We start from the raw sequence: 25897 nt of genomic DNA, 5'->3' as shown, positions 1-25897 counted from the left end.
CATTTTGATGAGGAAGCCCTGAAACCTCTCCATAGGATACACATACACATACTTTCTGTAGTTCATCCATGGGCCCAGAGACGGCCTTCCCAATGCTGTGAAGTGGTGACAGGTAGCATTATGGCTTTAATCAGTTTTAATGCCTGGCAGTAGTAGACTGACACAGGGCTTTTATCACTTGCAAAGATGAATGAGAAAGAAGTGTGTTATCATAAATGCCCAGGGGTGCAAAATCACCTTTGGCCTGACTTATTTCTCCTTGAACTAAAAAGGTTCCAGCTGTAGGCATCCATTGGTAGAGACAAAGACTGGCAATGCTTTATCATAAATAGGAAGCCTTGGACAGTTTTGCTGTAAATTATCCATTTTTAAATAAATTTTAATCAGGTTTTTACTTTGATTTTAAATCAGCTTCTCTAAAGCCTCATAATAACTGTTGAAAAATTGCAGCACTTATTACCTACACTGATTACATGCATATATTTTAGAATGGTTTCAAAGCAATTTTAGCAATACTTAGTAGTTATTATGGCTTAATTTAAAAACAACCTGACAATTTTTCTGCAATTCAAGATTGAAAATATGGTTCATTTAGAGATAAAAAGCCTTAGTTGTTCAGGCTGAAAGGTTCATATCTTTCAATATTCATCTTTCTACAACTTTCAGTAAACGGCCTCTCTAAAGTGGTATGTGTGTCAGAGCTTAGACCAGTGGAGCACAATAGTATTCCTCTAGATCTCAAGATTATCTGTTGGTACCTTAATGTCAGTGTTGACATTTAGAATACATCCTTAGAGAAGTAACATATTTTCTAAAGTATTTTAATTTAACTTCTTTAATGTTACCAGCCCAATGATGTTAATGAAATAATTGTGATAATTAGTTTCCAAGTTACATAATGATCTCTGTGCAAAAACAAAACTTACTGAGGTAAGGAATAAGCATCTAACTGAAATGGAAGGGATGAAACGCCAAGGCCAGTGAAGACCCAGTCCCTCACACTCAGTAGTATCTATGCAGATAGATACATACTATATTTTGGTGACATCCTGCTACTGTAGAGAGAGAGCGAGCGAGAGAGCAAGCCAGAGAGCCAGAGAGCCAGAGAGCTGGCGAGCGCGCGAGCCAGAAAGTGAGAGAGAGAGCGAGCGGGCGAGCCAGAGAGCGAGAGAGAGAGTGAGCGGGCGAGCCAGAAAGAACGAGAGCGGGCAAGCCAGAGCCAGAGCCAGAGCGAGAGAGCCAGAGAGCCAGAGCGAGAGAGCCAGAGCGGCCAATAATCTGGCACCAGGTCCATTCAGTTGTGAAGCTAGGCTGAGGAACACAGTAGAGAAGAGGCTGTAGACCCAAATAGTCAGTTATCAATGCCTGAGAAGACTAGTATAACCAAACAATTCTCATCTGTACATTGGATGTACTTAATAATTTACCTGTTTCTAAATCACAAATTGTGGTTGACCTTGTACTATACTACAAGGGACATGGCCTGGTGTGTGTGTGTTGTTCAGCAGGAGGTGGCAAGAGATAAACTAACCCCATTTTATAATTTTGAATAGAGCCTAGTAAAGAAAATGGCTATGGGCTATAGGAAGACCACCACCACACTTAATTGCATGGAAAGAATTGCTACTCCAAAGCAGAACAAAGAATAGTATTAGGGTTTATTCAATTAAAAAAACTTAATTAGCTTTTAAAAATGAGGGGGAAAGAAGAAAATCAAGCAGCAAAAAAGCCATTATCATTAACAGGTTGCATTCACTAAGATGACACAAACAGAGCTTATCAAATACCTTTATGACCAACATAATTTTCTAGCAGAGCCTGACCATTATTAACTGTTAGATCTGTGAAGCTGAGACTTGCCAGCAAGACCTGTTACTACTGACCCACTGAATTCTCTTACCCTTTTATTTATAAAATGTTCTCCAACATAAATTTCTTGTTCTTTGTTAGTTATATTTTACAAAGAAGGATATTTTACCTGTAATTAGGCTTTGGACAAGATAAAACCCTTTATTTAAAATACAGTATTCTATTCCTTTTAAAATGTGTATAGAAAAAGGATTTAGATAAAATATGATCTTAAAAAACAGGAAACAAAGCCCAATTCTCATAAAAATCATGAGAAATTGGTGAGACCCGGAATATCAAACCAACCAGAACAGCCAGAAGAGAGGCAGGGCAAATAGATGGAGAACAACCACAGGCACATCAAGTTTTCCCTGAAGCCCCTCCCCACAGCATTTTTGTCTTGCAAGTTAACAGCCAGCTCAGAGATGTCCAAGTTGCATACAGTCTAACTTTTACCCACCTCACATAATGGTGAAGCCATTTATTTAATAAATACAATATCAGAAAGGGTATACATTAGGAGACCCACTTCCTCAAGAAGCTGGGAATTTTCTCTTAGGAACAGCATCATATAACCTGGGAAGCACTGTGGAAAATCCAGGCACATTTCCTGTAAGCTGTGACTTCAACTCTAAACTAAATTCTATTCCTTTCTATGTATAATGAGTCCCTGGCATCCTTCGTGGGGAATCAGCAACAGCAACCTCTTAATCCATAGGCCAAACCAAGGGCTGTTTCCTTTTCTTCCTTCAGTGCAGAGGCTCACGCTCTCCTGCTGTTCATCAAACGTGTGAGAAGTAAATAAGTTATTGATCAGTGACATTAGGAATATAACAATAGAGGAGAAATGGCTTCCAATTACTGTATCTGGGACCATTGCTAATACAAAGCCTTACTAGCTTTAGGATCTTGGCTATAAAATGGTAAATTAGTAGTGGCTTTTGAAATCCTTGGGCGTTCAAGTTGGCTAATTTTTTCATTTTATAAGAGGAAGGTTGGGACAGCTGGTATCTATTTCCAGAGGTTCTGCAGTAAAAGGTTGGCTGGTGCAAAATGAGTTCTTAAGGGGAAGATTACTCACAGGTAAAGCTTGAAGACCTTGCACTCTTTCCTCCCACCAGGCGTTTTGTGCTTCTTGATCCTGTGTGGGTCCCAGAGACCCCAGTGTCATCATGATGGCTATCTCCCTGGGGTGACTGGGCCTGCTGGGCTTCTCTCAGTTCCCTGAAGTGCAAGGGGGAAAAAGCAAAGACTACTTGATCTCCAATCAGAGATATATATGATCAAAACTAATATATAAATGTTTTTCTTTTTCAGTATTTACAGAAAAAAAGCCTGAGCTATGTACAGAATAGAAAATTCAGTTACTATGGTTGTCATAAAAAATGGTTGACACATGCATGTCATACAACATGGTAGGTTTAGCTCCCCAGACTCTGCTGATTGGAGTATAAATGATCTTTAAAATGTTTTAAATTAACTGAACAGCTCTTCAGGCTGTATATGAAAGGTACCAGGGTCAACAAAACACAACTTCTGAGTCAAATCTGGCCCATAACCTGTACTTATAAAGTCTTATTGGAACATAGCCACTCATTTATATGTTGTCAATGGCTGTTTTTACACTGTAACAGCAGAGTTGAAATCATCACAGCAAAAAGCATATGGCCCACAAAGCATAAAATATTTACTGTCTAGCCCTTCACGGAACAAGTTTTCCAACACTTGGTCTAGACCAGCAGTCCCCAACCTTTTTGGAATCAGGGACTGATTTCAAGGAAGACAGTTTTTCCATGGATGGGGAATCAGGGGAGGAGACGGTTTCAGGATGAAACGGTTCACCTCAGATCATCAGGTATTAGATTCTTGGAAGGAGTGCACAACCTAGATCCCTCACATGCACAGTTCACAATTGGGTTTGTGCTATAAGAATTTAACGCTGCCACTGATCTGATGGGAGGCAGAGCTCAGGCGGTAGTGCTCACTCACCCACTGCTCACCTCCTGCTGTGCAGCCCAGTTCCTAACAGGCCACAGACTGGTACTGGTTCATGGCCCAGGGGTTGGGGACCCCTGGTCTAGAGAATTTCAAGATGCTGTCTGCCCCATCTCTATGATGGGTGCCCATCACTTGTACTGGCTGATGATAGTCACCTGTGTCTCCATAGCTGACTTTCCAGAATGTATACACCACACCTTAAGTGGTACTTATATTCTTGTGAATAACATATGTAAGTGTAGTACTTTATACTTTCTTTATTAGCTGGGACAATGGAATTCAAAACGAGAACAGAAACATTAAGTGGCTTATTAGGAAGATTTACCTGACTAAAGGCTAAGAGTCTCTACAAGTTATTATTAATACTAAGAAATCAGGTTAGGGATGCTTCAAAGCTAATCTTTCCAAGATGGATGATTGTATATCCAAGAGAAGTTGGGCTTGTAAGCTTATTTTAGGGACAATTTTTCATTTTCTTTTGTATTTTCAGCAGTGTACAGAACATGTAATAATTACTCAAAAATGCCTTCAGAACACTGCTCATCTCCAACCCCACCCCATTGAATTCCTTTTTTTTTTTTTTTTTCATTTTTCAGGGGAAAGCATGAACACAGTCCCCCACTACCACCACTTATGCAGTCAAGTTTTCCACCTTTGGGGACATCGCAGGGGTCAGCACATCCAGAGTCAGTCTATGAGTCTCACCCTGGGAAAACCGCCTTCGTGATCATGGTATCTTCCCTACCAGGTAAGTATTCGAATTCCCATTTATTGAAGGAATGGATTAACAAGTAAATATATGCATGAATACAAGCCTACATGAGCAGGAGAACAGATTGTTTTCTTTGCTCAGAAAAATAATCCTTCCTCTAAATGTGTACTAGGACAGTATGTCTACCTGCCTGCCCCTGAAATTTAAGGGGTTTCTAAAATAGGTCTTACCCATCTTACCTGCGGTTATCTTATATTAGGCGATCACCAACCAGTTACTAAGATACCCGCTGTCACTTAGAATCCTAAGTTTTCTTTACTGGTATTTCCTTACATTCCTCACTCTTGCTTCCCTTGTTTTCATTAACTGGAAATTTCTCTCTCAAGCAACCTAATCACAGAGCCTCCCAGCCCGATGCTACAAAGAGCCACATGCTGCCAGTTTCCTTATGGGCAGGGACCTATGTATTATCATGGTGAATATATTTATACTTGAATCCACAGAGAAGACACCGTAGACTAGTCATACCATTGTGAGTAGTGCTCAGATTCTTTTTTGACCCCCATCATCCAAAAATATACCTTTCCAGTGTGGCAGTTTTGAACTTTTCTAAATTCAGCTGCTGTTGGAGCTCCTCTGTTTTTCCCAGGGAAGGCCGGAGAACTCTATTTCTGGCCAGAGCTGCTGCAGAAGGTCTCTGTTCAGCATCAGGGTGGATCATGTTCTGATGATATAGGACCAAGAGGAAATAAAGAGAAGCTTCACTATTGGGAAAAATCTTCTCGCTGAAGCCACCTCCAACCCAGCGTCTCCTGTGGATTTTGTAAGACCTTGCTTCTGCTTTGTGCAGAGGGAAGAAATGAAAACTGAGCTCCACCTTGGGCAGGAGGATCGTCCATGTCTGGTAGCACCAGTTGTCCACATCTTTGATTTGTCTTTTTTTCTTTTCTTTTTTTTTTTTGAGACAGTCTCACTCTGTTGCCCAGGCTGGAGTGCAGCGGCCGGATCTCAGCTCATTGTAAGCTCCACCTCATGGGTTTATGCCATTCTCCTGCCTCAGCCTCCCGAGTAGCTGGGACTACAGGCGCCCGCCACCTCGCCCGGCTAGCTTTTTGTATTTTTTAATAGAGTCGGGGTTTCACTGTGTTAGCCAGGATGATCCTGATCTCCTGACCTCATGATCTGCCCGCCTCGGCCGCCCAAAGTGCTGGGATTACAGGCTTGAGCCACCGCGCCCGGCCTGATTTGTCTTTAATCAGATTTTGGAACTGGCTGGCTAACTAGTCTATTGCCTTAGTTTTAAAGCAGAAAAAACTAAGACCCTTGATAAAAATTATCCAAATTATGGAATGGCCAAGACCAAAACCTAGTTTGCCCAACTCTTACTCCAGTTTACTTTCTACCACATCATGTTGCTTTTTCACTTAATATTAATAACCCAACATGACAGTATCCCTAAAGCATTTATTTTAAGGTAGAAGATGTCTAACCTATCATGATTTGAATATAGTAGAAAATACCTAATTATATACAGCAACTGACACTGTCATATAATGAAGAAAACACTGAACAAAATTCTGAGCCGACTCCACCATTTGTTTTATAAATTTTGCTGAAGCTCCATTTCCCTTACCTGAAATTTGGGATAATTATATTTACCTTCTTGGACTATTTTTAGAATTTAACAAATTAATATATGTATTGTCCAGTACAGGGCCAGCATTTACATACTGAAATATCAACTAAATGCAAAAGTGGTTTACACATGGTATTAGGTGATTAGACTGAACAAAAGGAAGGAGGAAGAGTTTGCCTCCTTTCAGGAAAGCAAAAGAAGTCAGGAAGAAGGACAGATTTGTAAATACATTTGAAGTTTGCAGGTAAACTGTGAATCTCCCACACCTGTAGTCCAGCTACTCAGGAAGCTGAGGCAGGAGGATTGCTCGAGTCCAGGAGTTCAAGGCTGCAGTAAGCTATGATTGTGCCACTGCACTCCAGTCTAGGTAACAGAGTGAGACCCTGTCCTCTCCCACCCCCAAAAAATCTAATCTCCAAGGAAATAGATATTTCTAACGCTGTTTTGGGAATCCTAACCAATCCTGTTCCTTAAGACATGATTTAAAGTCATATATACATTTTTCTTGACATGATTAAGCTTGATAATATAAGCTTTTTGTGTCTATTTCAATATAGTATCTTCCTTTTCTTGTCCCCACACTACTCAGATGTCATTAAGTACAAGTAAAACAGATTTTTGAATTGACATCATGCCTTTTTTCCTAATAGCTCAAATAATTGGTATTATCAAGTAGCAATAAAGTAGTCTTATACCTTCTTACATATAATATAAATTCATTCTTTTAGTACTATCACTGTTATCGCTAACAAAAGTTAAAACCCTGAAGTAGGAGCTAAAGGACCAGATTTGATTGTGGATTATTAGCCCATAATTCACTGTCACTACAGGTGTCAAGGAGCTGCTCTGAGCCATGGTTTCCTCAACTGCAGGATAAGATGCCACCTGCCTACCTTACAGCATTGTTAGAAAGGGCAAATGAAAAACATGTTTGTAACAGGATTTTTAAACTAAGCATGAAAGATTTTACAATATCCTCTCAGTTTCCTTAAGAAATTCTCCATCTGTCTCACCACCCCCCGATTTTTTTTTTTTTTTTTCTGAGACAGTCTTGCTCTGTCGCCCAGGCTGGAATGCAGTGGCATGATCTTGTCTCACTGCAAGCTCCAGGTTTAAGTCATTCTGCTGCCTCAGCCACCCGAGTAGCTGGGACTACAGGCACCGGCCACCATGCCCAGCTAATTTTTTGTGTTTTTAGTAGAGATGGGGTTTCACTGTGTTAGCCAGGATGGTCTCACCTTCTGACCTCGTGATCCACCTGCCTCGGCCTCCCAAAGTGCTGAGATTACCGGCATGAGCCACTGCACCCGGCCCCGGCCCTTATTTTTTCTGGACTTCTAGTCACGTTCCTTTTTCTGTTAGTGACACTACCAGCATCTCCATTTTTCTTTGCCCAACTACTTGCCATCGCATTAAAAAAAAAAAAATAGATATTGCATCTTCTGTTCATCTCGTAAGAGAGATCACCTTGAGCAGACTGGAAAAGCTTTCTGAGAGCTCCTGAGGAACATCTGGAAAGTTACCCTTGCGGATATGGTGCCATGCAGTACCATTGGTGGGTAATGACTCTGCTCCTGCAGCCACTGCGATTGTTAATCCCAAGGCAAATATGTCTGCTTTGGGAAGGTGCCGGTAATCCTTCAAAACAGAAGACAGGAATGCCAGTTACTATGCCAAGCAGAGTGAGTCTAGATTAAAATACAACTGGTAGGAAAGGTTCATTCGAGTGCATATAAGGTCTAAACAGATATGATGGTCAAAGGTACATTCACTGTAGTCAGTGAGTTCTAGAGAAGAGAGAACATAAATCTACCTGATTATCACTGCTGTGCCCTGCGGAGTCCAAGGCAGAAACTTACTGCCATTTTGCTGTCAGGCTCAGAAAGGCTTGCTACATAACTTGTCTGATCACAGGAAGGAAATACTCATTTTCACCTGATTATCACCCAGGAAGAAGTTATATCCTCCCTAGGCCTGACTCAACAGACATTGGAGAAGATGGGCAATGACTAAACGTCATTTCAATAACCGAAACTGGTGGTGCTATCAGAACGATAATGGCATGATAAAGATGGACTGGACCAATATGGGCTTGAGGAAAAGGCTTCCTTCTTAGCAGGCAATCCATGAGGTTAGGAAGTCTAAGAAATATCTGGAAACAGTAAAGGGCATTTAGAAAGAAAAGTCTGAATATTGATTCATCCTTAATTGAGCCAGCTTTCCTCACTTTTTTGGAAGAGTTTCTCTCCTATCTTTGGTCTCCATTCTGAATGGGAAGAGAGGTACTATAATGATAAATATACAGTTTTAATTTTTTGCACTGAGATCCTCCATTTGAGAGTCAAAGGTTCAACGGATTATAAAATACCCTCTATTTCCCTAATCTATACCTCTTGTAAAATCTCATTAGCCAGGAAGCGACTATCTCCTTCTTCCACTTTGGGTTCATTTATTGATGTTGCATGGCCCAGGTCACCTAAAAAAAGATAGGAAAAAGGAAATAATAAAATAGAAAAAAAGAGCTTTAAAAGCATGTCTTAAAACTGGAATAAATTGAGTCATCAGTATAAATTTTATAAGATAATAGTAACTGCTAAGGGTCTAAGGCAGACTAACCGATTTTATATATCACATCAGCAGAGAGAAACCAATCAGCTTCATTTTCAACTTCTTCTATGACTCCAGGGGAGTCACTTTGCATCTTGTGACAAATGAAGATATTACCTGAAAAAAAAAAAAAATCACAGGATAGATGTAAGCAATGATTTCTAAGCTTTTTCATCTCAAAGATTCTTTTCTGTATTTGACAATTCAGCTTCTCTCCTTTCTTCTTTTGTGTGGACATAGCAAGACTACTAAGGTTTCTTTTTTTCTATGAAATCTCACATCACTTCTGAAGAGCTAGTGATTGATCATACCTATTTAAGTTGAACTGACCTCATACATTCTCCATTCTCTGAAGGGGCTGGCATCAAAGTACTATTGTCCCCAAAATAAAAAAATAGTAAGAACTTGTCCTTGGGTTTCACATTAATGAGCGATACTCATTTCTCCTTAATCAGTGCAGAGTTAGAATGAGTATGAGTATGGCCCTAGTCATAAACACAATCAGAATGTAGCTGATATGCTGTCACTTGCCTTTGTAGTAAATTAAATACCTAATTTTACCTTTTTGGCCTTACTATATATGGGTAAGAGTCTTTTTTTTTCTCTATCTGTTGGGCCTAGGAGAGAACGGTTAAAGCTATTTAACTGATTTTTTTAAAGGGACACAAATGGAAGAAAGGGGTTCTTGCCAGCAAACACTGTCTTTGACACTTGATAGACATACAGACCTAGATTTTGATGATAGCATAGAAAGAACAAAATATGGTAGAAGTGGCAGAAGGGAATCACACTGACTAGGTTTGATGTCCAGGTGTACCATGCCAGAGTTGTGGATGTACTTAAGTCCAAGGGAAATCTGTAGAAGGATGTCCTTGAGTTTTGGCTCTTCAAAATGATTGCCAGATTTAGTGTTTTCAGATATAGCAGCTTGCAAACTCCCACCTGGGAAAGAACAACGGAGAACAGCCCCACAGTACGAGTTTTACAGATGAAAGCACAGTAAATACAATTGGCCTCCCATATCCTCAGGGGATTAGTTCCAGGACCTCCTGCAGATACCAAAGCCCCAAATGCCCAAGTGCCTTGTATAAAATGGCATAGTACTATAATGAATACATTCCTCATGAATGGCTTCAGTCCAACAAATAGATTAATTCTGTGTCAGTGCAAAGCGTAATATCTGCCCCATCTATACCACAGACATGTTGGAAAGGAGAATTACAGGGCTTTCAAAGAGGAAAAGAAAATGCTAGTATCTCAGGTATCCAGTATATGGCCCCATTGATTCAAGCATGTACCAGCTAACATTTTAAAAGTTTTACCTAATTATTAACTAGAAGATCAATCAGGCATAGTCATATAGCTACTATTGGTGTCAATGATTAGCTCCATGTCAGTGTCAGGCTAGTTGTTATAGGCCATCAGTTATTTTATAATTTAATTGAGTCTAAGTCTAATTTCATTAGAAATAGATCATAAAATAAGAATATTTAATGACTGCCAACCCAAGGAAAATATAAAAGCTGCATATACACCTAAATCTTATTTGAGCCACAGTATTGGTACATCAACTGTACTCGATTTATTGTTATCAATTAAATAAAAGGCCTGGATTCATATAACTATCTGATCTTGATTCTAAGGTATTAGAATGCTTCTGAACACCTTTTTTTTTTTGAGACAGTTTCACTCTGTCACCCAGGCTGCAGTGCAATGGCATGGTCTTGGCTCACTGCAACCTCCGCCTCCCGGGTGCGAGCAATTCTCCTGCCTCAGCCTCCCCAGTAGCTGGGACTAAAGGTGCATGCCACCACACCCGGCTAATTTTTGTATTTTTAGTAGAGACGGGGTTTCACTATATTTGGCCAGGCTGGTCTCTAACTCCTGACCTCATGATCTGCCCACCTCAGCCTCCAAAACTGCTGGGATTACAGGCGTGAGCCATTGTGCCCCACCTCTGAACACTATTAATTAGTGTTCATTGGCAGGTTCTTCAAATTATAGAGACCTAGCTCTAACTGGCAGTTACAAAGACCATAGCTCCACTCATTGAGCTCTGAGATAGTCATGGAATTTGAGGGAATTCATATTTAAATGCATTCTGTGTAAAATTGAATTTAAAGAATTATTTTAGCATGACATGTAAGTTCAGAAGGGAGAAAAATTCAGCTCCTTTCAGAAACACAAGGAGGGCTACAATAAAGTTTTTTATTTTTTTAAGAGTCTTCTTAGAATTTATACGCTATATGTGACTTATTAATTAGAAAGAATAAGTAAGGAAAGAGAGTGTTTGGGAGCTTGTTAAAAATGAAGTCACTCGGCTAGGTGCGGTGGCTCACACCTGTAATCCCAGCACTTTGGGAGGCTGAGGCAGGTGGATCACCTGAGGTTGGGAGTTCAAGACCAGCCTGACCAACATGGAGAAACCCCATCTCTACTAAAAAAAAAAAAATACAAAAAATTAGCCAGGCGTGGTGGCAGGTGTCTGTAATCCTAGCTACTCGGGAGACTGAGGCAGGAGAATCGCCTGAACTCAGGAGGTGGAGGTTGCGGTAAGCCGAGATCGCACCATTGCACTCCAGCCTAGGCAACAAGAGCAAAACTCCATCTCAAAAAAAAAAAAAAAAAAGAAGTCCCTCCAGGACAAAGTTTGTAGGTGAGGTCATGAGGTACTGCCAACAAGGAGGAAGGCTGCAGCCACCAAAGCTCTGGTTTCTCTACCAGCCTGAAGGTTGCTTAAGGGGAGGGAGCACATCTAACTCATCTTCACTTGCCCAAGGTCTAACATGGAATAAATATTTTCTGAAATGAATGATTATCCTGACAACAGAAGGGAAAGAAAGAATAAGTCGAGGACCCCTTTAAGAGGTATAGAAGCTCTGTGCTTCCAAGCAAGACTATAATATATAGTACAGACTTTTTAGGTATGTCTGCTATCTGTGGCATAAACTATGAGGAGGAGGGAAAGTTTATTTCTAAAGGCTTATAAAGTTCATCTCCTTCTTCATAGATATTCTTCTATATACTACTTACCATTGCAGTATTCATTCTGAATGATCATGTGGTCATCTTCTGCCCATGAGGAATAGTAACGTACCACATGGGGGTGATGCCCAAGCACTGCATGTGCATAAACTTCATGCAAAGCCAAATTCCTATGAGACAGAAAAGCATCGAGGAATAAAGACACCAATCAACATAATGTACACAAAAATGTTTCCTAAAACTATGAGGCTTTATTAGCAATGGCAGAATATTTATTGAGAGCACACTGCTTGCTATTTTATCTCACTGAATCTTAATAATCATTTGGTAATATACAGTGGAAAGGATGAAGGCTCTCGAAAGTAAGTGGCCCAAAATCGAACTGGTAATAGTAGACTTAAGAGCAGAACCTTGGTCAGCCTGGTGCCAAAGTCCATTGTGTTTTGATTTTAACATGGCATATGTAAAGAGGAGCTTTAAGTGGTTATGCCTCAATGGCAGATGCGCGTCAGGTCTTCATTTCATCCTGTCACAATCAAAACATTTTAATGGGCTTAACGAGAAGGCCACTGTACACCAGATTGTGGATATTGTAATGGGCCTTCGATTCATCTCTATAAAGGCTAGGCAGTCATTAGAGTCAGTGTTAACCTCAGCCAATATGACATACTCACAGGAATAGCCTTGGGGAGAGATATTCCTTATGGAATAGAAAATCCCAACACAAATTAAGCAAAATAGAGTACTTGACAAATCTCATAAAAATGAGGAACTAGCCAGGTGTGGTGGCACATGCCTGTAGTCCCAGCTACTTGGGAGACTAAGGCAGGAGAATCACTTGAACCTGGGAGGCAAAGGTTACAGTGAGCCACGATGGTGCCACTGCATTCCAGCCTGGGCAGCAGAGCTAGATTCCATCTCAAACCTGTAATTCTAGATTCTGCGTGTTAAGTATATCCTCACAGTTCATAAAAATCATTGGCTGAATCTGAAAATATGTATTTTCCTTGTGATTAAGGAAAAACTTTTGAACAGTTCTGGGAATCAAACTTATTTTCCCTTGCATATAGTCTCTGAAACTTTACTATTGAATTCATTGTTAACATAAAGTAAAGATAAACCAGTGAGTTTATAATAACTTTCTATTTGGTAATATTTCTGATAAATGAAACAGACACCAGAGGACAATTCCACAAATCTATTCTTTTTTTTTTTCTTTTAAGTCAGAAAGACCAGCAGTGGAAAGTAAAAGCCACAAGAACAAAAAAAACAAAAAAACAAAAAAACACAAACACATCATGATCAGCCAGGTGCTCACGCCTGTAATCCCAGCACTTTGGGAGGCCAAGGCGGGCAGATCACGAGATCAAGAGATCGAGACCATCCTGGCCAATATGGTGAAACCCCGTCTCTACTAAAAATACAAAAATTAGCCAGGTGTGGTGGTGCATGCCTGTAGTCCCAGCTACTCAGGAGGCTGAAGCAGGAGAATTGCTTGATCCCGGGAGGTGGAGATTGCTGTGAGCCAAGATCTCACCACTGCACTCTAGCCTGGTGACAGACGGAGACTCCATCACAGAAAAAAATAAATAAATACAAATTAAAAAATAAAGAAAAACATCATGATCTAAAATGATCATGTTATATTTTAGGAAGTAACATCTCTGAGCTGGAAAACTCAGAAAGGTTATGAATATGAGACAACATGTAATGTGGGGTGATTTTAAAATACAAATGATTTTTAACGACATCGATGCTATAAATTCAAAATAATTTGACAAGAAACAGCTCTCCAAATCTAAGTTTATACTTTTAGTGCATTTCAAAGGTACTCACTCATTTGATAATTCTGCAAAAGTTTTCATAGAGCGCTTTATTGCATAAACACATCCATCCAGCCTCTTAATGCACTTGTAGACTGTACCAAATTCGCCAACACCAATTTTTTCCACCTCCAAGAATTCTTTTTCGTAGCGGGAAGCCATGTTGGTTTCTCTTAAAACACATCTCTAAAGTATTTTAATAAAAAGGAAATTAGAGTAATTCTAACATGTTGTAAGCAATAAAATTAAACAATATTACAGTCCTAAATTGCTCCAAGTTTTCAAAAACACTTTTGAGGTGATTGCAATGAATTCTACCTGTGTCAATATTCATGGTAGCAAGAATCTCCCCAATTGCTGACTATCTTCTTTGTTTTCTTTGTAACCTTCTGTACAACCCTATACTGACAATTCCCACTTATTTTTCAATATTCTTTTCTCTATCTGGGCATACTGTTCTTTTCTACATGTTCCTAAGGGGACACAACTTCTCACACCCAGAGCTACTGTCCTTAGTTCAAAGAATAGCTGGGACCTGGGTGGAGCAAATTAAAAGAAATGAAAGACCTCCCCCTTCTTTACGTGTCTCAAAGTCGGATTGCTAATGTTTCCATCTCAAGCTGAATAAACATACTTGTTTTCTGTTTCTTTTCCCTAAAAACCAGCCTGGAGAAATGATCTTGTCAAAATCGTCAAACTTTGACAATTTTGGTTAGTTCAGACTATGTGTTCAGGTCTAGCAACCATTCTCACTACTGGCCAACTAGCAACATCACTCATTGCCCAGCTAGTAAATAACCCCAGGTCAATCTGAACTCCTTTCATTCCATCTGTGAGATGAAGATCATGGCAACTACTCTTCAGGGTTCTTTTAAATATTACATGATAATATACAGTATTACATATAGTACACATAACACGTACCTTAGGATAATGTCAAGTACATAGTAAATTCTGATTAAACTTTTATGACCAAAAAATCTCCATAAATTTATATCAGTCTAAATCCAAACTGATTTATCTTCCAAAGTCACCTTTTCTCAGTGTCCCAATCCTGAAGAATTTTTCTCCAACTTTATGAGTTTGAAAAATCTTGAGTTTTACTACTTCCTCATTTTCTTTTTTTTTTTTTTTGAGACAGAGTCTCGCTCTGTTGCCCAGGCTGGAGTGCAGTGGCGCGATCTCGGCTCACTGCAAGCTCTGCTTCTCGGGTTCACGCCATTCTCCTGCCTCAGCCTCCTGAGTAGCTGGGACTACAGGCGCCCGCCACCGCGCCCGGCTAATTTTTTTGTATTTTTAGTAGCGACGGGGTTTCACCGTGGTCTCGATCTCCTGACCTTGTGATCCGCCCGCCTCAGCCTCCCAAAGTGCTGGGATTACAGGCGTGAGCCACCGCGCCCGGCCTACTTCCTCATTTTCAACATCTAATTCCAATCACTTTCATCAGCAAGATATCTAATTTTCATTACCCTTAGCCAGTCTCAAGCTCTGTTCCCTTCTTGTTTGGATTTGCTACAGCTACCAGCCCTCTCTTCAACTCTTCTGATAGTAAGAGTTATTTTTGCAAAATGATACCATAGAATCAGAGATACCTAATTGCTTCCCATGAGAAATTCAAACTCCTGATAAGAAAGCCTCAAGACCTTCTACCAACTGCACACTCACTACTTGACTACCCTCCCCCTAGATACCAACAAAGCCAGTGTACCGTCTGCATCTATCCCTGACCATTCCCCTCCCACCCTGCCCCTCTTACACATGAACTCTGTTCTCCTGCCTTGATAGCATTAAGTTATTTACTTCCTTAGCCTAAAATTATCTTAATATACAATCTCTTCCTGCCCAAGTCCTATTTCATAGAAGTATTTACTAACCCCTTCTAGATTTTAAATATATACACACATATGTATATTCACATTGCACATATGTACATACACATATACACAAATACACATATCTCATAGCTTCTTATTTATGTATAGATTGTTTTGAAATTTCAAAGGTTTTAACTTCTGTTTGGGCAGATTTTTTTCCTTAAAGGGTCTAACTAAATACAATGCTTTGCACTTATTTAATGTTCAATAAACATTAGAATTTCTATCTGAAATCAAGAGATAAATTATAAAATACGTGAGGAATAAAATCCAAGAGTAAAATAATGAAGGCCTAAGTCAGAAACATTTGCATATGAAGGAAAGACTGTGCCAGTGGCCTTCTTTTCTATGATGTCTACAATAGCCAAGTGCTAACATTTTTAACATATTAACATATTTATTTATGCAAATAAAACTTGCTTCAGAAAACTTTAGAAATTTAAAGGAAAAACAAATATTAAATTTCCACCTTTCAAAAATGTTGAAATAGCAGTGGTTATAGCTCCATTTCATTCTCCCTGTGATTAATGTGCAATAGATAGTTATGGTCATTCAGGATATAAAACTTTGAGTCTTTTCACTCTGAACCTTGAACATACACATGTTTTCAAGGTATTATAAACATCTTAATGGCAATTTAATATTCCACTGACGTAAAACTGTAATTAGCTTAGCCATTTTTCTATTATAAGGCATTTGGTCTCCCCCCTTTTTTGCTATTACAATCAGCATCTCTGAGGATAATATTTACAGTATTTTTTTTAGGTTAGATTATCAAATGAGGGATAGATCAAAGGTTGTGAACATTATAAAATCAAATATTAATACATTTAAAAGCTAAAAATTTACATATAAATCTCTGGCTCTATGCCATTTTTTTCCAATTCTCTTTTTCTATTTTGAGACCAAAAATATCTTAATTTTCCCTTCACTTCTCTACCCCATGAGTGTAGAATTTTTCTCCAGATTAAAGATAGAAGCAGAAATATTTAATTTTAAAATACTCTCAAGTAATGATTCAGCATATACATATCAGGCACTGCCTGGCAAAGTTACAACTCGCGGAGAACATAGACCCTGAGTAGGGTCCAGATAAATTCAGCTGCAAAGCACATTTACAAAGCTAGAGTGTGAGGTGGGGTGGGGTGGGGAGGGGAGGAGAGAAGAAAAGTAGGAGAAAGGAGGGGAGGAGGGGAGATGGAGAAGAGAGGGCAGAAGGAGCAGGGCAGAAGGAGAGGGTAGAAGAAGGGGAGGGAGTGTGCAGGACAAAGGCGAGAAGGGGAGGGTGAGGGAGGAGAAAAGGGAGGGTAGGGAAGAAGGGAGGAGGGAGGAGAGAAAGGGAGAAGGGGAGGGGAAGGAGAAAGAGAATAGGATAAACTGCCTATGTTGTGGCAGCTGGGCCAAAGAACCACGCTTACCTTGGCAGGTAGTCCTCCTCCCTTGCCTTCCTCTGGACCAGCTTCCTCACTTAAAGAAAAAAAAAAAGTTTATCAATATATAATTAATATTTATTGAGCCTGAACTATGCTAGGTTCTAGGGATGTAAGAGTAAATAAGACAATCATTTCTCTTCGGTTTAAATGTGGAGGCAGGGATAACCAGGAAATTTCAATACAAGAACCTAGAACAGGATAAGATAGCAAGGATACCATGGACAGCACTCAATTATTTCAAGAGTAAAAAGCTTTCCCAGAAGAGAGAATATATAAGCCAAGATTCTGGGACTGCGTAGGAACTAGGAAAGGGAGAAGAGTGAGGTTTTCAGCAGGTAGAACAGCATGTGCTGGAGCAAGAGCGCACAGAACATATGTGAAACTGTTAAATGGGTATCATCATCCACAAACTAGGAAACCAAGACAGAGAGAGGTTAAATAACTCTAGGTCAAACAATTAGCAAGTGGCAGAACTGGGACTTGGAGCCAGGTCTGACGCCAAAGCATTTGCTCCTCACTGCCACACCACACTCTCCTTCCAACACCCACCCCTCCCCCAGAATCTGGCTTTGTAATCAGTTCACAGGTAGACTACAAGTAGGGCAGAATCTGCTATAACCCGGGATAAGATATTTTCAATTACTCTTAAATAAGCTAAGTGACCAGCAGACATCCTCTTTGCCACACATACTTGTATTCTGGATCCTTAAGCAAGATTTCAACTAGCTATAGATTTTTCTTTTGGAGAAACACAAGGTAGAAATGGCAAATGGAGGGCACTACATTCATGGAACTAAATCGATGCTTGGTATTTGTGATTTAGTACCACATTATAATACTTTATGAAGTGTTTTATAAATTATAAAAATAAGGAAAAATACTCTTAGAAGCACCAAATGACACTACAAAAGTGTCACCACTTTCATTGCCAAGATTTCAAATCAGCTGTCTTTGTTCCTGGCTTCAGTGAGAGTGTAATGATTTACAAAGACTCCTAAAGAACTAAAACCAATTGAATTCTTGGTAACCAAAGTAGGTGAGTAGACTTGTGCTGAAGTGCCGTTTACTTAAGTAAGAAGGAGATAGTGTTGAGAGAACCTATTCTGGTCAAAGACTGATTAACACATACTCATTGATTCCAAAGAAACAACTTGACATAGCACATTAAACACTCTGCAAAGTTTACATTGTTAGCTGTCCATTTTTTTGCTGAGTACATATGAACATAAATGACTGCCCCACTTTGGAAGTGATTCCATTCTATAAAGGCCTTGAAGAGACATAGTCATGTTCCTGAGTAATATGCACAATCCTTATTTGGACAATTTCTGTCATTCAGGGGCCTTTATGGAATAGTCCAGTTTGGCTTTCTATTCTTTCGCAGCTCTGAAAGCAATGCTTTTTTGCTTCAGCCAATCTTTGATCACCCACAGAGAAGTTCAAATCCTTGCTCTATAGCTTTCATCACTAGTCACACAAGACTCAAAGCAGCAACATACTCTTTGACGTTTGAACTACACCTTCCACAACTGCCAGCCTCATATTAACCAGAGGGGGCCCCTTGAAGGCAATTCCACAGCCCACTCAACTTCCTAATAGAAGCCAGAAATCTATTGCTTATTCTGTCTTGTTCTTTTATAGAGAAAGCATCTTCATTACACGTCAGAATGGAAAGATGTTAGAATCTCTGGGATAAAGCAGGTAAAACCAGCAATGATATCTAGGGAGGGGAGAATATGTAAGCATATACATTTCATTCAGATAGAGTTCTCGTTCCTAATCTTACTTTAACACTCACTTCTTACCGCTTGACTGTAGTAGGGTCAGTTCTCAAAAGTCATAAGTAATAGAGCACTTACAGATCTCCTCGCATTTTCCTCTTGCCACCAGATTGAAGGAATAATTTTCTATAGGACTCTGGAGTGAAGGGATTAATATTGACCAGAGCCAATGAGGTCATCTCATCCTTCAGGGGAGCAGGTGTGAGCTTCAAATGCTTAGGGCCCCTGGAGGGAAGCTTCCCTGTTGGAGAAATCGCCAACCGGCTCAGCATGCTCTGAATGAGGATGACAAAAGACAAGCCATAATAACATTAGTAAAGACATTCCGTATCAGTTAGCTAGTTAATATCTGAATCGAAGAATGCTTTTGCTGAAGGGGCCTTAGAGATTATCTGGTTCCATGCGAACTAGTTGCATTGTAACTGCTCCTCTTATGAAAACTACAGAATCCCAGTCTCTGCCTCTAGATATTCTGATTCATGAAGTCAACACAGGAGTCTGTACTTTAGTCAAACTCTAACCCTTCCCCTGGGCAATTCTGTTAGCTGGCTATGAAAACCAGTTGTAGTCCTATCTCCAGTTTTTAAAGACAAAGACATTAAGTTTAGACAAATAAAAATGACTCTATATTCTCAGAGCTTATGCTTTAACTTCCTCTCAATTATTCATCCAAATATTTGTTTGGTGCCTACTACGTAGCAGATGCTGGGTTAGATGCCAAGTGGTACAGAAGTGAATTCTAAATCTTAAGGAATATATAGTTCATTATTCAGCAGTTCATCAGTGTTTCAGAAATAATCACCTTATAAGAAAAAGATTTCATAGACTATTTAAACATGGAAAAAAAGTTTTAAATTTCACTTAAAATATAGCATTAACTGAGGAGTGCTTCATGAAGTGGGGTAATTAGATTGAAAATTAGTACTCTAAGCCCTTAAGATTCAGATCTTTGCAGTGGCTACAACCAGCTACCAATAAATAGGCAAAGGTGCAGGACTTACCACTCCAAGTGGGATACAAGAAGAGAACATCAGCCTAAACCTAACCAGAATGAAACCAAAGGGCAAAGGGAAAAGCCGAAGAATTCGAAGGCAGAATGCTGACCTGATGTCAGGGGCCAGAGGAGTAGCTGTGTTATGGATCTTCAGGAGTATGGCAGCACACACAGGGGCCACAGTATAAGCATTGCACTGTGAGGCTCTTTCTAAAAGACTTCTACAGTTCTGATCGTCTCTGCGCATGATATTTTAGTGTAGCAGCAGAAGCCAGATTGCATGATTCATTAAAGAATGTGAGTCTACAAAAAATGAATATTGGATCTATTGTAAATACTAAAGAAATGATTGAATAAGCAGGAATGAAGGAAGCTATGGAAAATCACAGTAACCTGCCTTTTTTGTTTTAAAACTGAAGAAAAATTATGTCATTGCCAGAGTTAAGTGTTTCTCATATCTTGGAGTTCATAGGGCTGCTTGAAGAATCCAGGGGGCAGACAAGCCCTTGTTGACAGACTCGCAGCTTTCCTGTGTGTTTGTCATGAAGACTGAGTATTGGTTCAAAATAAGCGAAACTATAATGATATTTCTCAGTTATCAGTGCGATTTGCAAAATGGACCTAGAATTTTGTTGTAAGTCATTCTGAGAATTAGTTTTTTGTAATGCTCATTATCATATGGAAAGTAAAATGCATCTATTACATATGAAACAGTGGGTAGCCACACCTGGAATGCAGCACATAGTTCTAGTTGCCACATCAAGGAAAATCTAAGGGGCCTAGAAAATATTCAGATAAAAATTATTCATATCAGGGAAGACTAGATTTTCTAGTCAGGAAATATGAGGGCCAAGAGAATCTGTGAGCACCACTTATGATGTAGGGAAGGATATTAATTATGTTAATATAGTCATTATTGCTGGAATAGTAGAATTATGAGTAATCCTTTCAAAATCTCAAAGAACATAGTTTGGGATAAGACATATGAAAAGAACTTCTGCTTAGAAGTACAGCAATTTGAAAATTTATTGAAAGATGACACAGGTTGAGAGTATAAATGTGCTCCAGAGAGGGCAAATAATTCTATAAGGAATAGCTCTAGCACAGATGATTGAGGGAGATTGGGGAAATTTGGCAGATAGCTACTTGACTTATGAAGATGGTGAGAAGAGAAGGCAACCTCTCACAGACACACAAACATAGTATCTTGAGACAGAGAAGGATTTTAAAGGCCCAGTCAATACAATTAGCCCCCTGATGCTTGAATCCTGATATTATTGGGATGTTTGGATTTTTTAAAGGCCCAGTCAATATGATTAGTCCCTGATGCTTGAATCCTGTTATCATTTGGATATCATGTTGAAATATAATCCCCAGTGCCAGAGATAGGGCCTGGTGGGTGGCATTTGGATTATAGAGGTGGGTTCCTTGGTGCCATCCTCATGGTAATGAACCAGTTCTCATTTTGTTAGTTCACGCCAGATCTGGTTGTTTAAAAGAGCCTGACAGCAATCCTTCCTGTCTTGCTTCCACTCTCACTTCTTCTCTCACCATGTAACAAGCTGCCTCGTTTCTGTTCACCTTGTGCCATGATTGTCAACTTCCTGAGGCCCTCACCAGAAGCAGATATGGGCAATATGCTTACTGTACAGCCTGCAGAACTGTAAGCCAGATAAACCTCTTTTCTTTATAATCTACCCAGTCTCAGGTATTCCTTTGTAGCAAGGCAAACACACTAACAAATCCCTTCTGCAGTATTCCTACCAAGTGGTCATCAATGAGTGTTCTATGCTTTTAGCCACAGGGAGCGTACACCTCCTAAGCATGATCTTCTATCTCTAGATGATTCTGTCAGGAAGTCCTTACAGTGAACTGAATTTCACATGATTTCTGGTTCATGTGAAATCAGACAAGACTCGGACAAGACTGACTAAGCCAATCCTCCTTTCCCATCAGCTTTGTCTTCTGCATAACAATGATCAGCCGCCAAGCCTCTTTCCTCTAACACAAACTATGTTTGCATAAAGTATGTACTTTCCCAGTTGCATTTCACTTTTGCTCCCAAGCCCTGTTCTTTGCCTTTCCCTTAAACCTTGGCATTATCCAAGATTTCTAACTGGGCCATTTCTCTCCTTACTCTGGCACTCAGGCTATGTGACCTTATCTCCACCCATGGCTTCAAGTACTTCCTAAATGCTGTAGATATCCAAATATGGATCTCCAATTTTCATTGTTTTCTTGTGCCCCAGATCCAGTTATCCAACTTTTTATACCACATCTCTGCTTTTCTCCAAACCCGTATATTCCTCAGTGTCACCTATCTTGATTCCATCTACTGAACCAAGCAAGAAACCTCAGTCATCAGATTGTTTTCTTTTTCCCTGAACCCCTCCATCAAGTCATCTCTTAATTTTTCACTGTCTGTCCCAGTCCAGGCTCTTCTCTGTTCAATAGGTCTATTCTGAATACTGCTCTACCTCCAGGCTCTCTCATGCTCCATCCCATAATACATACAAAGGTCATGATTTTTCCAAAACAATCCCCCTACTCAAAACCATGGTAATGGCTCTCTCAGCACTCTCAGGATTAAAATCTTGATCCAACTTCTGCCCACCTACACTGGCCTCATCTCTTGCGCTCTCTCACACACAGGCTCCTGTAACACTGAATAACACGCTGTTTTCCAAGTGTAGTAGCTCCTTACCCTCCGTAACTTGATAGATGCTTTCCCCTTTGCCTAGAATTCCTATTCCCCTCTTTGCCTGGCTAACTAAATATCCTTTAAGACATCGTTCAAACATTACTTTCTTTGGAAAGTCTTCCCTGAGAGAGATTTAATTCCTAATTCCTTCTCATCATGCTCAACCATTCCTCTAGTACACATGGTTTGAACTTTATTGTTTAATTTATTTAATCTTTATTCATTTTGTGGGCTCTTTTTGAAGGCAGTGAATGGGTTTTGCCAGCAGAGGGTCTGCTAACATATCAAGGTGTTCAGTTAAGCTGTGAATGATCAAATGAATGTCATGTTTTCTTCCCTGTGTACTCTTACTCAAAGCCACATTCTCTCAGCCCATTCTCCCCCATATATCAAAACTGGACCAACTTTCGTTGCCCTTCCGATACCTGTCTTTTCTGATCATTGCACTGAGAATGTGTCCAGCGGGTTCTGACCACACTTATCACATAGTGTCTATTGGCATAACTTCTCTTTGCTAGACTGTAAGCTCTTTGAGGGCAGAGACTGTATTATATGCTCTTTACCTACAGGGAATTCTCAAAGAGTAAATGGGTGATTAATTGGTTGGTGCTGTGACCATTGAAAAACCCAGAGATAGACATCAGAGCATATTAGTTTTTCTACAATTCAAACAAGCAGCTTAGAATTTCCTGGTATACATGGTACCCACACCCAGCAGGTACTAAAGAGACCCGCTGACAGCAACTGTGCCGCAGTCAGGATCACAGATGTCATGATGATGATCTTAAGTGCCTCAAGCTGAGCCAGCAGGAAGCAGAGCTAATACCAATCCTAGCACTCACACATCATGGCACCAGAGTTGATTAGAGGTAACCCTGCCCCAACTATGGCTTTAAGAACATGAACGATGCAACAGGACACCAATCACAACAAGAATAAAGGAATATGCTACCAGGGACTGTTGCTTATTTGCCATCCTCAGCTTATAAAGAAGTATCAACAAGTTTCGTCTTTGCTGACATATAATAGAACCTGTATTTCACGAGACCAAGGAGGGGAGAGGAGTTTCTTCTGGGAGGAGCAGCAGCAGAGAGATGAATGTGTTCGAACAGTGAATCTGGACATTCTTATATTAGAAAGTATTAGTAAATAATCACACAAAAATAGAGCCAGTTGGCGTAATAGAAAGAACAGTCTAGGCCAAAAAGATCAGGTTTCTAGTGCTGTCTCTAACATTGGCTGAGCTATGAGACAGCTTCTGTCCTGGGCCCTTCATTTTCTCATATGTAAAGTGCACAGCTGGGGCTCTAAATCTCAATATTCCTTCCAGGTCCAATATTTTTTAGGAACGTTTTTCTACCCAAAATTTGTTTGTGGCCAATAGCCAATAGTTACTGGCACCAATGGTTTTGAGAAGACAGCTGGCAAACCATTTAATTCTGTCCATTTTCTGGTAATTTTAATCTCTTCTTTATTTTCATCAATAAATATGTAATTGAGGACATCCACAGCCTGGAAGTGACTGTCATACACACATGAATCCACTGTCACTATCAGCTAAATTACAGGAAGCGGAGCTTGGCGACCTGGGTCCGTTTTCCCCCACCCCTTACTTACTTTGGGAGTAGAGGGGCTGTCACCCGGCAGCAGCTTGCTCCTGCTGTCTTCTTGGGCTGGTGTCTCAGGACGTTTGAGAGGATGTGACACTGGAGTCCTCAAAATCTGATCTGGACTTTCTTTGTCTTTTTCCCAAGATGTGTCGAGCTCCTGCACGTTGCTAAGGGGAGTCCGAGGTGGTGTACCCTTTGCCTCTGAATCCTGCACCTCACCCTTCTCTGGGGTTTGGCTTGAAGCCTCCCTGCTTTCTTGTGCTTTCTTCTGCCCTTCAATCTCAGTCTCCTCACAATAGGAAAAGTTTAATTTCTGTCTTGGTTCTTTGTCAATATCTTTGTCATCCATCTCAGCCAAAGAGCTTTACAACACAGGCAAAAAACTCGATCAGAAGGGAACCCTGTGAACCTACAGAAGCAGGGAGGAGAAAATAATTTAACCTGCAGGTTTTGTGACGGTAGCCTGAATTTCCCTCTACCAACTAACAGCTACAAGGCACGGTGTTAATGTTCTGCCTTAAGTATTACTAATCTATAAGACCTCAGCTTATCCTGATTTCCATTCTGATTAAAGAAAGCTCCAGTGACTCTCGGAGCAATTAAGTCCAGTTCATGTACAGAACTCTTCTGGATATGACACGTAGTCTCCTTGAACCCATGTGCTACCAAATACTAGTGAGAAAATTGGATTCCTTTAATTTAGCCTGGCTTTAAACATACCCGTTAGCCAATTTGGGAATAAGCTCATATTGAAAACAAATTATTTTCACTCCTTACACCTGCCATTTATAAATATCACCCCCCCCCTCCATTCTTCTCCCCACCCACCCAATGGCTAACAGCAGGTAATTACAATTTAGCATCACCTGGCTATCATAATGATCCTTAAACAGCCTCTAACATATCTTGACTGGAGTTTGTATCCCTGACAGAGACACAGCTTAGCTCTGTGCCAAACACACCTGCCCTAATTCAGGCATCTCCCTCCTGCAGCTGTTAGCTGTTAGCAGTTAAAGCTTCTAGGGAATTGAACAAAAATTTAAACTGACAAAAGAAAGGCTAGAAAGATCAGCAACACATAGAAACAGATATTGATCACTGGAAAACAGCAATGGCTTTTACCAAAAATGCCTTATTTTGTAAAATGCTCTTAATATCTTTAGTACACGTTATTTAATTTCTTTCTCAGAGAAGCCCCCATGAGAAGGATGAAAAACTCTTTGAAGAAAAAAACGACTGTTATACAATCCAGCTGTCTCTCTTCTCTTCCAGTTATATAGCCAAAGAAAATAAAATCATTATCTCAAAAAAATACCAACACTCCCATGTTCATTGCAGCATTATCCACAACAGCCAAGATATGGAAACTACCTAAATATCCATGGACAGATGAGTAAAGAAAACGCAGTGGATACACACACACACACACACACACACACACACACAATAGAATATTACTCATTCATAAAAAAGGAAAGTCTGCCGTTTGTGACAATATGGATGAACCCAGAGCACATTACGTTAAAGTGAAATAAGCCAGGCACAGAAAGACAGATACTACATGATCTTACTTATATGTGGAATCTAAAACAGTCGAACTCCTAGAGGGAGGGAGGAGAATGGTGGTTACCAGGATCTGGAAAGGCAGGGGAAATAGGGAGATGCTGATCAAAGGGTACACACTTTCAGATATAAGATGAACAATTCTGGGGACCTAATGTACAGCATGGGTGGGCATGGGTGTGGTAATTTTTTGGTAATCATTACACAATGTATAGGTATATCAAAGGAAAAAGGCCTCACTGATATCACATTATAGGAGAAAACTATGTGAGAGGCAGTCCATGTAAAAGGAAAAATACACTCGTGCCCCTCAAGGAGGCTTCAGAGGGACG

At 40.0% G+C, this 25897-nt stretch overlaps 1 protein-coding gene, 1 long non-coding RNA gene and 1 other non-coding gene across 3 annotated transcripts in view; 1 reads left to right on the top strand and 2 right to left on the bottom strand.

Annotated features, from left to right (window-relative positions):
- The window catches only part of LOC112620950, a 33719-nt gene that overhangs the window by 5064 nt on the left and 2758 nt on the right, over positions 1 to 25897 (top strand). The window contains exons 2-3 of the long non-coding RNA XR_003118627.1: positions 4443 to 4594; positions 8835 to 8948. This is a non-coding gene — a long non-coding RNA (uncharacterized LOC112620950). The remainder of the gene's footprint in view (positions 1 to 4442; positions 4595 to 8834; positions 8949 to 25897) is intronic.
- On the bottom strand, positions 1641 to 24764 carry WEE2 (WEE1 homolog 2). Its single transcript, XM_025380016.1, has 12 exons — positions 24010 to 24764; positions 18776 to 18972; positions 16902 to 16950; positions 13623 to 13795; positions 11835 to 11956; positions 9597 to 9743; positions 8811 to 8918; positions 8585 to 8670; positions 7662 to 7832; positions 5140 to 5282; positions 2930 to 3072; positions 1641 to 2623 (listed from the first exon to the last, which is right to left on the bottom strand). Exons 1-12 carry the CDS (start codon positions 24349 to 24351, stop codon positions 2598 to 2600), a joined length of 1707 nt encoding a protein of 568 aa, XP_025235801.1. The 5' UTR covers positions 24352 to 24764; the 3' UTR covers positions 1641 to 2597.
- LOC112622001 lies at positions 4440 to 4602 on the bottom strand. Its single transcript, XR_003118909.1, has one exon. It is a non-coding gene; the product is annotated as a U1 spliceosomal RNA (small nuclear RNA).

This window comes from Theropithecus gelada, chromosome 3 (genome assembly GCF_003255815.1).
Source record: "Theropithecus gelada isolate Dixy chromosome 3, Tgel_1.0, whole genome shotgun sequence".
Classification (NCBI taxonomy): domain Eukaryota; kingdom Metazoa; phylum Chordata; class Mammalia; order Primates; family Cercopithecidae; genus Theropithecus; species Theropithecus gelada.
Note: the sequence above shows the minus strand (reverse complement) of the source record. Positions and strands in the feature narration are given on the sequence as shown.